At 46.5% G+C, this 15940-nt stretch overlaps 1 protein-coding gene across 1 annotated transcript in view; it reads left to right on the top strand.

The window, feature by feature from the left end:
* The window catches only part of EFCAB7 (EF-hand calcium binding domain 7), a 317322-nt gene that overhangs the window by 228464 nt on the left and 72918 nt on the right, over positions 1–15940 (top strand). The window contains exons 10-11 of the mRNA XM_078669291.1: positions 2027–2160; positions 9238–9386. Of these exons, the coding sequence (XP_078525417.1) occupies positions 2027–2160; positions 9238–9386 (283 nt within the window). The remainder of the gene's footprint in view (positions 1–2026; positions 2161–9237; positions 9387–15940) is intronic.

Below are 15940 nucleotides of genomic sequence, written 5' to 3'. Positions count from 1 at the left end.
GGATGCCCGACTTCAAGGCATGCTGTTCCTGTAGCCGACTGATGTCGGTGACGGATCCGCACCGCGTGTGCCTCTTTTGCCTGGACCACGACCCCAAGTAATGCTCCGACTGCCAGTCGATGGCGGCGAAGACTTTGTGGGAGCGGTCCCGAAATGTGCTTGAACGCTGGCAGTCGGCTACGCGCTGTTCGAGGTCCCGGTCATGAGGGAGGTCGAGGAACCGAACACGGAGCCACCATCACCATCCGTCCAAGTCATCCAAGTCTTCACACTCGGGGTCGTGTAAGTCGAAGCATAAGAAGTCCAAGAAGCACCAGCGCTCTTCGACTTCTCCTTGTCGTTCGGCCGAATCAATGAAGGATGCGGGTGGCGCCCCTCTCACGGCTCCACGTGCGTAGTCCGAAGAATCGACACCATGTTTCCCTCCCTTTCTGGAACCCGGAGCAACTCCCGCCCAGCTTCGTACATTCTACGAGGTGATGCATGCCATCTTTGGGGGGCCCGGTCCCGTCGGCGGGCCTTTGGACCCAGCGGAACCGGTTGGGGGGCCTAGGCCTTCTCCACCGATGGCTCTGGCGCTGCAGGCCCCCCTTGGATCCAGGCCTGGATCTAGATCGGCGCCAGTTGACCTCATTACACCTACACCGGCGACTCTTCCTCCGGCACCATTACTGCATTCGATGCCGGTTGACCCCCCGGCCGTCGTCGACTCCGGCCTCCATCCCGACATGGACTCTGAGCCGGACTGGCGTGGCGTGGCTTCAAGAGTGGAAAGAGATTTGTACACTCCAGAGGACAAGAGGACACTAAAGAATTTTCTACCAGACTGATGAACTTTTGTTTGCAAACCAGTAAGAGAGAGCCATTATCCAAGCATAGAACTGCATGGTGCATACCGTCAAAGTCCATTAGAAATAGGGTACAGGTGCATTCCACAAGCGGAATTGGCATGACTATAGCTCTTCATGTAGAAGTGAATTTTGAGGGCATTTCCGTTCTGCAACATCAAGAACAGTGCGCTGTTTCTCTGAGAACTAGTGTCAGGCCACATATAACAAAATAAAAGCTGTGCTTCACAATCTGTTTATAACAGCAAAAGTGTCATACCACCTACATTATTTGCAACCGATTCCAATTAAAGGCGTGTAAACCTATCAATAGTCTAAACCAGGACACCAAAAAGATACTTATGTCTAGTTACAGTTCTCTAGCATGACACTAGGCTTGGATTCACAAGTCTGGCCCTCCTTGAGGAGCTGTAATTTTGAGTATTGTTTCTTACTAGTACTAGAGAATGAGAAGGTGGCCTATGAGATTTAGGCAACCCACCCCGTTGGGTGAAAAGTTGACTAAAGTATAATGAAGTGGAAAGGCTAGAAACCTAAAATAGCAACCAATGTTAGTACTAATTTAATGTATTCATACAATTCCCAGTCTGTTAACAGAGAATAATTTGGGCCTATGAGTTGTTGAAAGATACCTGTCCTGAAGAAGTGCAATTATGGGTAAGTATTTTTTTTTTACTCTATAGAAGCCTGTTGTGTCAGAAAACAGAATACATAAGTGAGTTACTCGGAACCTTTCATTTTATCGAGTTACAGCCCCACACTTCCTAGAAGCTGCTGAAGCTTATCAAAATACTCTTCTTTTGTCTAACACACAGAGAACAAAAGTCACCTTTTGCTGCCATTTTAAATATCCCGCTTTGTGTGGTGTATTTTTAAACTCATATTGAGGAATCACATGTAGGACAGATTTCACAGCATTGCTGAATAGGGGTACTCAGTTAGTCCATTTAAGATTAATAGAAATGCGATGACTTGACTCTTACAATAAGCCTATATATTCATTCTTCCATTCCTATTTTGGGGCTTTGTAAGTAAGGTAATGCTTCACACAAATGATAAACTGTGCCTCTAGATTCTTTGATGTGTTGAGGCAACTGTGTAATGTTGATTGAACTGAAGTACATTAACCAGTGCCACTCAAGAAAGCTTGCACTTCATTTTGTTTTTCAAAATTGCAGGGCAACTTTATCAGACATATTTGACATGATTGATTTGGATGGAAATGGTCTTCTGAGCCTTGAAGAGTACAATTTCTATGAGCTGAGGACTAGTGGTGAAAAGTGTGATGATGATGCTTGGGCTCTTTGCAAAGGTGAGTTTTCTCATTTCTTTTATTTAAGTTTTTGTACTTTTTTAAGGTTTTCAAAGAGAATACAGACAAAACGTCAGTGTAATGGCCACCTTCCCTTGGTAGTCATTTGTCACTAAATTGCCTCAGACCATTTGAAAATTGGGAAGTGATGAGAACAACTGCTTAACGCCTCACAAATTGTCTGCCTTCAAATCCCAGTCTATTAAAAAATACTTGTCGTCCCAATTACAATAGGGATCAGAAGGCAGGTCTCCAGCTGATAACCACACCTACTAGCAGTGTAGATGTTTAAACCCTCAAAATACCAGCAGGACCCAGAACCATTCATGCTGGTAAAAGAAAATGTGGATCTATATTCCCCAGTTTTTATTGATATTATCTGTAGATCATTTGTTCAAGCTGTGATTCAATGACAAAATGTAGTAGACTTGGTTTCCTCCACTATTGAAACATGCCACCCTGGATCCTTTATGCCCTATTAAGGTATAGACGAGTAGCTTCTCTTCATATCTTCATGTTTGAAGCATATATATTGCTCTTTTACAATTGGATTTTAACCCTTTACTCTTCAAATGTGCCATTATAATAAAAAGGAACTTACTTTTTGTAGTGAGGCACATATCACGGACATTCACTACTTCATTAAATGGTCCAAATTCATCATGCAGGCTTTTCAGGAACAAGAGCAAACTCTACAGACAGTGATTTTATGTAAGTGACCATTAGACTTAGGTTTCAACATACTCTGTTAGAAAATACATTTTTAATTAATTGATTTCATTTATTTTGTTTTTATGCTGTGAAAAGTAATGAGGTTGTTTTGCAGCTACTTTAGAGTACTTTGTAATAAATACATACATTATTGGGCATATTATACATGGGTTGGTCCAGAAGATTATACTTCCACTGGAACTGAAAGGATGTTATTGCATTAGTGTCGAGAGTTGAGCACCAAAATCTGAGGTTGAGTGTAGGATGCTGAGAGTCAAATTGGAAGATTTAAATCAGGAAGGATGAGTTAAGATGGTGATGTCAAGAGGAAGCAACCTAAATGTTTTTGTTTGTGGATACTTTGAGAGTCAACCAAAACACAAGTTTGGGTTCCGTATCCAACATTCTTTATTTTCTTCAGAGTTTTAATTTCATTCCGCAGTTCAAGACATATTTGAACAAATTGTTTTTCACCACTTTTTTGAGAATCTGGTGGTTGGCCTAACTATGCTCTTGGAGAGTGGTGGAGAGAATTATATAGCCTAGCCAGGAGCAGGATAGCCTGCCCTTGCCTTTTCCATTTGACAATTGTTAAATTATCTGAGCTTGGCTAAATCAATATTTTGGTTGGTCAGTAGTACATGGCAGCATTTATCGGTGATCTGAACCATTTCATAGAAGACCTTGTGCATGGTGCAGATGATTTTGAAATTAGCTCATACTTCATTGAGTCATTACAGTGTTTTAAGGCGGGTTTTGTGTGATCCTTGTTTTTGTTTATTTTACTTATTTAAAGTTTTAAATTGAACAGACTAGGCCCGAATGTGTATTGAAGTGCTGAACAAATATAGTCATGCATTGATCATATGAGCAATTAACAGTTAGTAATTAATGTGACAAGTAGATCAATGTAACAGGAATATGCGACTGTAACTAAAATTCTTTGCTGAAATCCACACAATAATACATTGTCAGTGAGTAATGCTGAGAATGATAAATACATTTTCAATTCACAATTAGAAAAAGCTGACTGTCTCTGTCTGTAGTAGGATAGAGCATCACCATTAGCTTTTCTATTTCTGGTAGATAAAATAGACATAATAGAGAAAGAACTAACAGTGCAGACCTCTGGTTTGTATAGAAGCAACCTCCAAGGTCGTAGAGACTGAGTAGGTCTGTCTGCGCTTGATAGCTAAAAAGAAAAAAGTGGAACGACGACAACTTCAAACTATTGGTGTATACATTGCAGATGATAGAAAATAGAAGAGGGTAGATACCCTCATAGATGCTTGCAGAATCTCCCAAGACGTATCAACCTGAGAACCAGCTCCATACCAGATGTGTATTCTAATCCATCTACTGGGTTCTCAGCATAGCTCATCTCCCCTTCATTATCCCACATTCTGAGCTCAGGGAATGGTGAGCTGCCGAAGACTTTGAATCTGACTGCTCTGCATCATGTGGAATGCAGGCAGGGTCTTTTCCGGATCATATTTCACCCTGAAGTGTGGTTCTTACAGAAGCCTACAGTCGCAGTGGGCTATGGTAGCTGCCTATGCGGGACCCTCGCATTCCTTTTTCAATACTGGACCCCCGGGAGCTCGTAGATACAACTCACCCCCCTCCACGCACTCAACCGCGAAGACACAAGGACTGCCGAAGAGCCACCCCGAACTCCACCCAAGGACAGTTCTCCTGCAGACACTGCAGACGATCCTTCACCACCATCCCCCCCCTGACCACCGAAGACCCGCCGGATGCCCTGACATGCATCCTCCTCAACGTACGTTCCCTACACAGACACTGCATCGAGATTTGGGACCTACTCGACACCCTCTCGCCCGACGTTGCCTTCCTCATGGAAACTTTGACTAACGCCACCTCTGGCCTGGACATCGCCACTGCCATTCCCAACGGATACAAGATTCAGAGAACAGACCTCCCAGACCGCCCAGGAGGAGGACTCTCCATCGCACACAGGATCTCCCTTCGACTCTCCACCTCCTACCCCAGCGACCCCCACTCCAACACAGAACACCTCCACTTCCACATCCAGACAAATCCAAGCACCACGCTACGCGGCACCCTCGCCTACAGACCCCCCCCCGATCTCACTCCCAGGCCGCATCCACCATCGCCGAGCTCATCGCGCCCCACGCCATTGCTTCCACTAACTACATCCTACTCGGAGACCTGAAATTTCACGTCGACAACCGCAGCGACCCCAATTCCATCACCCTCCTAGACAACCTATCCAACTTCGGACTGAAGCAGCTCGTCACCACTCCCACGCACAGAGCAGGACACACGATCGACCCTATCTTCGCAGGAGTGACAAACATCCAGTTCAGCCACACCTCGCAGCCCCTCTGGACAGACCATCAATGCATACACTTCACCTTCAACACCTCCACCGGACCCAAATCCCCCACGCCCTCCTAGAAGAAACTGGAGTAAGATCACAGAGGAGCACCGCAACACTACCCTCCCCCGAGACCCACCCGGCCTCACGACCGACGCCAACTCCGCAGCCAGGGAACTTCACTGCTGGATCTCCAGCTGCGCCGACAAGCTCGCACCCCTCCGATACCCGAGCAAGCCACGTCCCCTGAAAGCTGCCTGGTTCACCACTGAACTGCAAGAAGGCAGGCGTTCCTGCAGACGCCTCGAGACAACCTGGCGAAACCAGAAAACCACGGAAGACCAAAACATCTACCGGAGCGCCTTGAAAGAATACCACCAGCGCATAAGAGACACCAAGCGGACTTTCATCAAGAACAAAATCAACACCAAAGCAACCAACGCTAAAGAACTCTTCAACGTCATACAGCAACTCACCAAACCCCCCCAGCGAAGCCACGTATGTCACACCTTCCCACGAACTAAGCAACAAGCTCAGCTCCTATTTCCACTTGTAAATCAAGGGTCTCTACGACAACTTCAGTGAACAGAATCTGGACACCACCCCCCTCGTCACCATTAACGATAGAGCACCTACCATCAAAACCAGGAATCATGCCACAGTCGAACAGACCACTGTGACCATGAAGAACACCCACTCAGGAGCCCCCACGGACCCATGCCCACTGCACATCTACCACAGTTCCGCCACCACCATGGCACAATGCTGGGATAAGAGGAACCGCCCTCTCCTCGATCCAATCCTTTCTCTCCGGCAAAACCCAGAGGATCGGACTCACCCCATTCCTCTCTGAACCCACAGAGATCAACTGAGGAGTGCCCCAAGGATCATCACTCAGCCCCACGCTTTTCAACATCTACATGGCCCCCCTCGCCGCCATCGTCAGTCAGCACGGGCTCAGCATAGTATCATATGCCGACGATACCCAGCTCCTCCTCTCTCACCAACAACCCCGAAGACGCCAGACTCTGCTTCCAGGAACGAATGAAGGACGTCCCCGCCGGATGAAAAGCAGCTGCCTGAAGCTCAACTCAAAGAACACCAAGGTCCTCCTCCTCGGACCCTCTGCCTCCGCCTGGGACAACACCTGGTGGCCCTCGGGAGGCCGCCAACCCTGACAGGCCACTGCATCATCCTCAACTCCTCCCTCACCATGACCCACCAGCTTCAACTGCCTCCGGATCCTCCCCGAATGCAGAAAAAATGTCATCCACGCTCTCATAACCAGCAGACTGGTCTACGGCAACACCCTCTACGCTGAAATCAACAGAACTCTCCTTCACAAACTCCAGAACGCCGCAGCCAGACTCATCCTTGGAACCCCACGGTATGAACACATGACACAACACCTACGAAACCTCCACAAGCTCCCCGTCGAGAAGAGAATAACCTTCAAACTTCTTCTACAACTACAAATCCCTCCACAACATTGGACCCAAATACCTCAACAAGAGACTCTCTTTCCATGTACCCTAGAGGAACCTCCGCTCCGCCGACCTTGCCCTCACAGAGACCCCCCGCACTGCCAAACAAGATCAGGCAGGAGGAACCTCAAGACCTGGCTTTTCGACTGAACCGGCGCTTGCCCCCCTCACCCCCCTTCACCCTCTAGTGCCTTGAGACCCTCACGGGTGAGTGGCGCACTTTATAAACCCCTTGATTGATTGATTGATTGATTGATTGATTGATTGATTGAATACTAGCTCGGCTGGCTACCCAGTTACTGCTGCATACCTAAGTCTAAAGTGGGAGAATTTTCATGCTCTAGGACTCCACACACCCACCCTTCAGTCTGCGGCAACCAGTCTCACCTTTGATCTTGGCCTGGGGAGTGCCTATATTTCTTGTTCCTGGTCAAGAGCAGTTTTTACCAATCAACATGGGCTGGAATGTAAGACAGGCCTTAGAGCATCTCTGAACAAATCACAAGAGCGAGTCCCTTCGATGGCCTGAAAGTGGATGCCATATGTGAACTCTGCCCATTGTTGATTAGTGCGAGTGCAAATATCTTTAAGGAAAGGATTTGCTTATCCAGAAATAGTCTACTCAACACACACATGTGCCAAATATTGAAGAAGCAAATAACTTGTCAGCCAGTATATTTTCAAGTCTTCATCTCTTCATGTTGGTATCTCGTTCGAAAGACATACCAACCCTTTGAAGACCTACATTTATGCTACTCACACAAAAACAAATTGACTTATCCATCTGAAATTTGCTAAACCTAGACAGCTACCATCCAACACTTGCCCCTCTTCTCACTCTTCAAGTTTCATGTTGGATGCAAACCTCTAATTCCACATACATGTAAAATGGCTAAGCAGCTAATTTCCCATTACACAATTTCAAGAGAAAAATGCCCACCTCATCTCATCCGACCAGCTCAACACAACCACATCACGCCCATTCTTTGAGACATCAACTGGCTCCCAGTTCCTGCCTTGCTCATAAGACCTTTCAAAATGGCCTTGTGAGTTCATGTAACTCAACTACTCACCATATCCTAAAGATCAAAACGCCGAAATTCTCTTCTGTTGGAAAAGCCTTATTTTAAATCTTCAGCTGCCCAAAACAAACATTCTCTTGTGGAACTCTCTTTCATTCAAAATACAAACTTAAACTCCACTTAGTGTTACTGTACTGGTTGCTTACGTTTGTGTGTTCTTGTTTTTATAACCCTCCTTACTTATCAATTGTAAATTACTGTTTTCAACGCATTGTTTGTGAAAGCACCTTACACCTTCAGTCCAGCTGAGCTATATGAATGTAAAAAGAAATAAAAATTAAAAAATGGTGGTGCCAGAGATCCGCATCTGTTCCACATTTCAGCAGTAAATCAAGGCATACATTTACTTAAGCCGCCAGTAGGCCTATGAGAGTCAGCCCTGCTGCTCAGTCGCCTTATTCGGGTGAAGATACAGTAATTTCTGGTGTTTGTTACTGGACTTTATATTACTCTAAGAAAACGAAATCCAGAGTTATACTATTAAACTTACTAAAGCTTACTAATGAAGTTACACGTTTATTGCTGTTTCAGTGAGTTTGCTAACATCATTTGGTTTGTTATGGAGTTTTCAGGATGACCAGGTCAGGTGATATTTGCATGTTTCAAGGGACTAGCACTACACCCTTGAGAAGGGACGTGCTCATGAGACTCATGATGTCAAGTGACCATCAATAGCTCTCTCGAACAAACAACTCACACTGCAATTCTAGGTAGAGAAGCAAACACTCCTTACTCTAGCCATCAATAAAAAGTGTAGTGACCATTCTGCATAAAACTGCCAATGAAAATGGCCTACGAAAAACAAAACTGTAAAATAACTGCTTATTCTATATAAGATGCTCTGCTGCAACATGTGCCACACTGCAGGAAATACACAACAAACTAAATTATGTGTGATTAGAAATGTGATTGCCTCTCTCTTGAAATCATATGCATGGTATCAGTGAACAGCAAACTGTACTAATACTGTACATGGGCTTTGCGCAATACGTGTTCACTCTTCTCATACTAAAGCACTTGGTGTCCAAATACCTTTCCCATCCATGAGAATCGAAAGCTACTAGTAAAGTCACAACTACGCTGAGCATGCAATCGTGCAAGGTTCAGCACTAACCTGTGTTATGGCAGGTACCAATTGTTAACAACAACTGCTTCTGCCTTAAAGGAATGTAGCTGCTCCAGGCAGAAGTCTTTGCTACAGTCCTTTCCCTGTCGTCTCTCCAAGTCTTAAGGTGATCATCTCATCAAGCACATCGTATCAGCAATTACTTACCTGGTGGTAACGCTGAGTAGAGGTTGTCATCTTGAAATCTTGAGAGTAGGGTTAAAAGATGTTGAATATCAGAAGACTAGAATATAGTGTATTCATAAAAGTAGTTTTAATGTGGCATAGACTTTGTGATTATCCGAATGCTAATAAATATTACTTTTTTAATAGAGAATTTTGAAACTCAGAAGAATGAGCTAACCAGACAGGGATTTATGGATCTCAATCTTATGGAAGCTAATGACCATGATGGGGATCCAGCGGACCTCTGGGTGGCTTTGCAGTCAATGGGTTACAACAGAGCACTGGAACTGACAGAGGTACCGTACCGTCCACCACATATGCTATAAAATGCATGTTTTCATGGTACTGCCTTGATTTTGACTGTGGCATTGGTCTGTACCCACCAATTGAAGAATTATGTCTTATATTATATGTTTTTATCTATTATTATTGCTTGCAATGTTTTATCTTGCAAATTAGTTGTTCATGAATTTACATGCAGAATTGCTTGGTAGATGTTTCATTATGTGCGTTAAAATGGCATATAATAAATAATTAAGATACTGTGTATTTCGCCTTCTGCTACAAAGCATCAGAAAGTGGAATCAACTTCTTATTTTTTAATACACTTTCTTTTCTGTATTAGTATCCTTCGTCTATGAATTACAAGTCATGCAGTTCCTGGCAGTTGTGATGTAGAGGATGGCATTTTAATTGATTATGTGATTTCTCTTTGGGATTTCATGCACATCAATTTGTCAGTACTAAATCACCGCTCTCCTTCCTTTACTCGAATGAAACATACTTCTAGGTCATAGGAGGCGACCAGAGTAAATTGGTGCTGGATCCATGCTGCCCAGTTCTGGATGCTGGAGACAAATGTACCCTCGGAAGTGGATCCAGAGAGGCGCCTCACTACTCCATTTAGGGACTACTGTTGGCCAGATAATCAGACTGGACAGCTAGAAGTCTCTCCCAGGTTTAGTAAAACAAATAGCAGGGACACCAAGTCAGCTGAAAAAAGACAAGGGTTATCCGTAAGATGTACTCATGGTACAGTGTGAGTCTATGTTATTCACATGTGACCTGTTTCATCCGCAATGTGCTGCTGCTGATGATCTGAAATTCCAGCAGGAACTTTAGAGAAATTGTGATAAATCCCTCTGGAGAATGAAAGGAAGCTGAATCAAGTACAACTGAGTGAAGTCAGTCAGAAAGGAACTCCCCCTCCCAAACAAATTGCTTAACTGCATCAGAAATTGAATGAATCAAAATAGGAGAGGTAACAACAGAGACAAAATAAATCAAGAGAACTCTCCTAATGGCGGATGTAGAGTAAGACGGGAACTGGAACAAGGCCATTGCAAAGTCTGAATACGTAAGCAGTCAAGGCAGGAATGGAAGAGCATGTCTGGCCAATATAAAGTTGAATCTCTTACTGAAGAAGTTGATGAGATACTGCCCTTCTGTGGTCATGCCTTTAACAGGTAACGTTGCACTTGTTGTAGTGTTTTCACATTTGCCCTTACTCACCAGATTTAAAAAATGCCAATCTGGCACATAGACTGACCCTTATTGGTATCACTTTTAAAATATATATATTTTTATTAAACTTTTCAAAACATCACAACAAACCAAGTTGTACAATACCATAATCGCCAGCAGGCTTAACATTGAGATAGGACAGCCGTATACTGTTGACATAATAGAGGTACAGTTAGTGGCCATAACTGTATTACCATGCACAACAAAAGGAAGACACAGCATTTGAAAGAGCCATTGAGCCCTCTGGAGAGAATTGCCACAATGCAGTAGCTGTGGAACGATACCTCCCCCATTGAAAACATCAGCCAGACGCTTTCCCTGGGTCCCCCACCCACAACAAGGGGGAATGAACATAACATTGAGGCAGAAAGAATTGGAGGCCACTAAGGGGAGTCCCCAGGGTCAGACCCGTCACTTCAGCATCCCAAGCCAATGAGGAGTTGCCAGAAGGGGATCTATCTAGAATCACCCAGCCCCTACGATCCATTAGCAGGCATTCTAACAAGATTGTATCCCATGCAGGAAAAATCGACCCACAAGAAGGAAGAGATGGTGAAGCGTTCATGCTCCGGAGGTTCTTCAACACTGGCATCCCCACCACTCCCATATTTTGCGAGTTAGGACACCATGAAGTATCAAATGACCCACCAGGAGATCATAGGTCTCTTGGAGGTCGGAGAAAGGACACAATTTCCCCCACGAATAGATCACCTAGGACATCAATCCCTGCTGCCGGCAACTCGCAAAGTCCCGACCACTCTCCTGGGTACCCCCAATGCCAATCACCAAAAGAGGAAGTTCTCAGGTGTATGAGATCGGCCTCCGGGTCCGCTGTAAGACACAAGCCCAAACATAATGTGCAGTCCTCAAAAGGATATTCGAGGTCCATACCATGTAAGCAGGTGTTGGTTTCAGTAGAATACCCAATAGTAAATCCTTTTTTGGAGAGTCACACCCACCAGTTCCCACAGAGTAACCTGCCAATGAGCCACTCACTGAAGCTGCGCTGTCAGGTAATATAATCTGCCAGACCCAACTTCCAGAGGGCTACACTGCGACGCGAAGTGCCCCAATTAAGCGACAGCAACAAACCATGCAGCTCCCTAAAGAAGTTTTGGGGCAGTTCATGCAGGAGGGGTGCAAACAAATAAAGGAGACATGGCAGTATAATCATTCTTGAAAGAGCCACCCAGCCACTCACCCATAAAGGTAATGTTGTCCAGAAGGCAATAGAACGACGCAGTCCAGCCAGCACTTGCCTGAAGTTGCCCATGTGCAACAGTACTGGGGAGGGGTAAACGGTCATTCCAAAGTCCTGAACCGTATGTCACTCCCATCGCAACACCGGTGCCGTGGGGATAGTACTGTGTGCAGTGACATCCTCCTCAAGGTATAAACACATACCTTATCCAAACTAACTTCCAGTCCTGAGTGAACCTTGAACTCAGATAACGCCCCCGAGGTCCCTCCCTCAAAGATAAAATAACATATCATTTGCATACAGAGAGAGGTATGTGCAGGCGGATGAAATGCTCAGACCCTGGTAATGTAGACCCTAGTGAACCGTGTGAGCAAATAGTTCCATGGCCAACGCAAACCGTAGAGGTGATAGGGGACTACCTTGTCAAGTGCCTTGTTCCGCAGCAAAGGCCTCTGAAGTGAAAGTACCAGTATGGATCCTGGTGTGGGGGGTCAGTGTAGAAAAGCTTTGTCCACCTGACAAAGGATAAACCCAGGCCCATACCAAAAAATGGAGCATATAGGAACACCCAGTGGAGCGCGTCAACCACCTTCTTAATACCCACTGAGATGACCACTGCCTCTGGTGGGAGTTGTCCCCGACAGTCTAATACCAGAAACAATTGGCGAATATCAGGTATAGTGCTACACGTAGGGATAACGCCCATCTAGTCAGGATGGACTAAAGAGCACATATGAGCACATATGAGGAAGTAAGTGAGTCACCAATATTTTGCTCAAGATTTTCTAATGAACATTGAGAATGGGCAGGTGGCAGTAAGAATCAAGAAGAAGAGGGTCCTTAGCCTTCTTTGGGAATGACACAACAATGGCCTTTCACAGCGAGGGCGGGAGCCAACCACATTGCCGATAATCATTGAAAAGCACCACTAGCCTAGGTATGAGGTCCGACGCGAACGCTGCGTAAATATTTTTCAGTTATCCATCTAGGCCAGACACCCTTCCCCTCACTCCCCTTACCTCCTGCTCAGAGATATCCACACCCAGTCGATCCAAAACCCGCCGACTCAAGGGACACTGGAGCAGCATACGAAATGTAAGACAATATGTCTCCCTCACTACTGGCCAACTCTGAGGAGTACATTTCATGATAGTGTTGCAGGTACACCTCTTTGATCTCTTCCTGCGTGAAGACATCTTGCCCCAAGGCGCGACATAGCTGAACTATAGTGTGACTGCCCCCGGCATTCTGCAAAAGCTATGGAAGCATCTTACCCAACTTATCTTGATCCACATGGGCCCTAGCCGCGTACACCTTATAATCAAAGCGGTGAAGGCGCTCGCCTAGCTCAAACAGCTTCTCCCGCTTGCCAGCAGTCGCCCCCTTTCATCCGGAGTCCCTTACAGCCCACCCAGAATACCATCCAGCACTGCTTCCTGCCAGTGAATATATTAAAGTAGCTGAGTGCTAACCCCCATTCTTCTAGATATGCACTGTTCCCGATTCACAAAACTTTATATACTCCCACTCCATCCCTACCAACGAGGCTGAACCAGCATTATCATTCCGGTACTGGGAGATTTGTTTCTCTAATAAAACTCGGTAGGCTTGGTCCTCCGGAAGTATCAGATCAAAGCGCCAGGTGGGCTCGCTAGGCGAAGACCATTGAAACGTGCCTCGCTCGAGGGCGTGATTGGAATGTGTTTTCACTAAATTCTACAGCCCCACTACCCTGCACATATAGAGTCTGTCAAGCCATACCTCAATATCATGTATTCCAGAGCTGTATGAATATACACACACCTCCAGGTGTCTCCCCCACCAACAATCTATCAAATCCCGCTGTCTGGTGCACGAGCAGGGTGCTGCAGCCAGTCTGACCGCAGGTTCACCCTGTAAGGGCAGGTGAGACCTATCCAGGCTCACATCCTCCACACAAAGTTGCCCCCCCACCACCTTCCAATAGGGGACCATAACTGATAGTAGTAGAGTTAAGCTAGTAAGGAACAGACACTGATCTACGTTTGATGTGGAGATATTCAAGAGGGCTATTCAGACAGTGTTCAGACTCGCCAACAGCAGTACATATCGTTCCTCAGAGTCCACAATCACCCCGTGCAAGAAGAAGGGGACCCCCGTCCTGATCCAAATAAGAGCGGCCAGCGAAAAGGAGTACGAATTAGCATAGAGCTGGCCCTGCCAGCTCCTCCAAAGAGTGCAGCCCGCGGTCTCCGTAAGGTGGGTCTCCTGATGGAGCGTAATTATTTTTTCTCTGTCGCTTCAAGTAAGACAGCACATTACAGCACATAGAGGTAAAAGAGAGGCCTCACACATTCTACGTAAGCAATTTAATGGTTGTGGCCAGGCTGACCCGAGACTCACATTGCCACTGCCTTGTATGTACCATTGCTGGCAAATAAGCAAGTATACATCAAAACACCAAATAATACACCAATAATTCCCCCAACACCTCCCAAGGACTGAGACACATAACCATCCTGTCCAAACAACACACCACACAGGCCCCAGCTAGAAGCCAACTAAAGGCCATAAGGCCAACTAGATCCATAACGGAAGATTACTCATGGGGATGGAGCCGTCAGCAAGAGGTGGAGAATCAACACTTAAGAAAAACAGCAGTTCAGTAGGACAAGTACCACAAGCCCCCCCCCCCCACCCAGAGCCCACCCCCTGAGGAGATCAAACATTACAAATCAGCCATATAACCAACCGGCTCTATAAATACTGTGGATAAACAAGGCAAACTACCATGAAATGCCCAAGGGAGCAACTAAACCAGTTTGCCCACAGACCCTGGACTGACCCCCGGCAGAATGCCCTTCAGCCCAGGAGTAGTGGAGTCCTCTGAATTCGAAGCAGAGGAACAGCACTCCAGAGATGGGAGTTGCAAGGAGTCCCTGTCTGTCCCCAGAGAGGCAGCAATCTCAACTGCCCTTGACAGTTCCAGTGCCACCTGTGTCTTAGAAGGGTGTGTCACCCCGCTTACGAGAACGTTGGCGATTGGGGCACAGAGAGTGGCTTTCCTCCGATGTTTCAGGTTGCACCTGGCTCTTGTCATAGAGTCCAATCGAGCCCCTCGCTGCAGACGGATCCGTGAAGAAATGCACTTTGTCCTCAGACTGGACCCTTAGGTGAGCAGAGAAGAGCAAGGAATAAAGCAGGCCTTGTCGTGCAGTTTCTTCTCCACCTTCAGGAATGGTGCCCTTTGTGTCTGAACCTTGTGAGTAAAGTCAGGATACAGAGGCACCTTGGCGTTGTCCACCAAATAGGGACCGTGCACCCAGACCTGCTGTAGGAGGTGATCCTTCTCCCTGAAATGCAGGAGGCGGGCCACCACAGTGCGCAGTGGGCCCCTTGGACGAAGTTCGCATGCCGGCACCGTGTGCGCATGTTCCAAGTCACTGCAACAAGCACCGTCCCAACCACAGGCCCCCACTCTGCAAACTCAGAGAAGGGGCATCAGCCCCGCAATGTGCACTACTGCAGCCACAAGTGTATTCCAAAGCTGCCTCTGCAAACTGGGTGGGCCGCAAGTCCAAAGTTGTTCCTGGGCCGAGCCCAGGCGACCTTTGTGCGCCAACCCCAACAGTCTCCTATGTGAAGTCGTAGGGGGCCCTCAGACACGTAGACCTCCTTGAAGGAATTCCAGTAGAAGGCACTCGCCCGGATATTTCACCATCACGGTCAGAGCAGACGTGGCCTCTGCAATCAAAGCGGGCCGCTATTTTAAGGAAGTCAATGGTGCCAGAGCTGAGAAGGTGCTGCGGTACTTGTGCCCCAGTGCCGCACCCTCAAATAAATCCAGTGGCTCCCCCGAGGTCCTGGAGGCTTAGGAGATCCTCCCTTATTGAAGCAGGGGAGGCAACGTCCCCTAGGCGAGACCGGGGAAATCGTGGGCAGTGAGGAACGTCGCCGTCCACGTTTCTAAGGCATGGCGGCTGCCCCCCGCTTATGGTTATCACTTGTAGTAGTTGGGGCCACGTATGTCCTAACTGGGATTCTTTATCCACTTGCTCTGTTAAAAATCAGTCAGATATATTTGATGCTCAAACTCCACAGGAATGTTGCGCATTTGTTCAACATCAGTAGACAATAAGAATACTA

The sequence above is a fragment of the Lissotriton helveticus genome, chromosome 1_2, assembly GCF_964261635.1.
Source record: "Lissotriton helveticus chromosome 1_2, aLisHel1.1, whole genome shotgun sequence".
NCBI lineage: Eukaryota > Metazoa > Chordata > Amphibia > Caudata > Salamandridae > Lissotriton > Lissotriton helveticus.
Note: the sequence above shows the minus strand (reverse complement) of the source record. Positions and strands in the feature narration are given on the sequence as shown.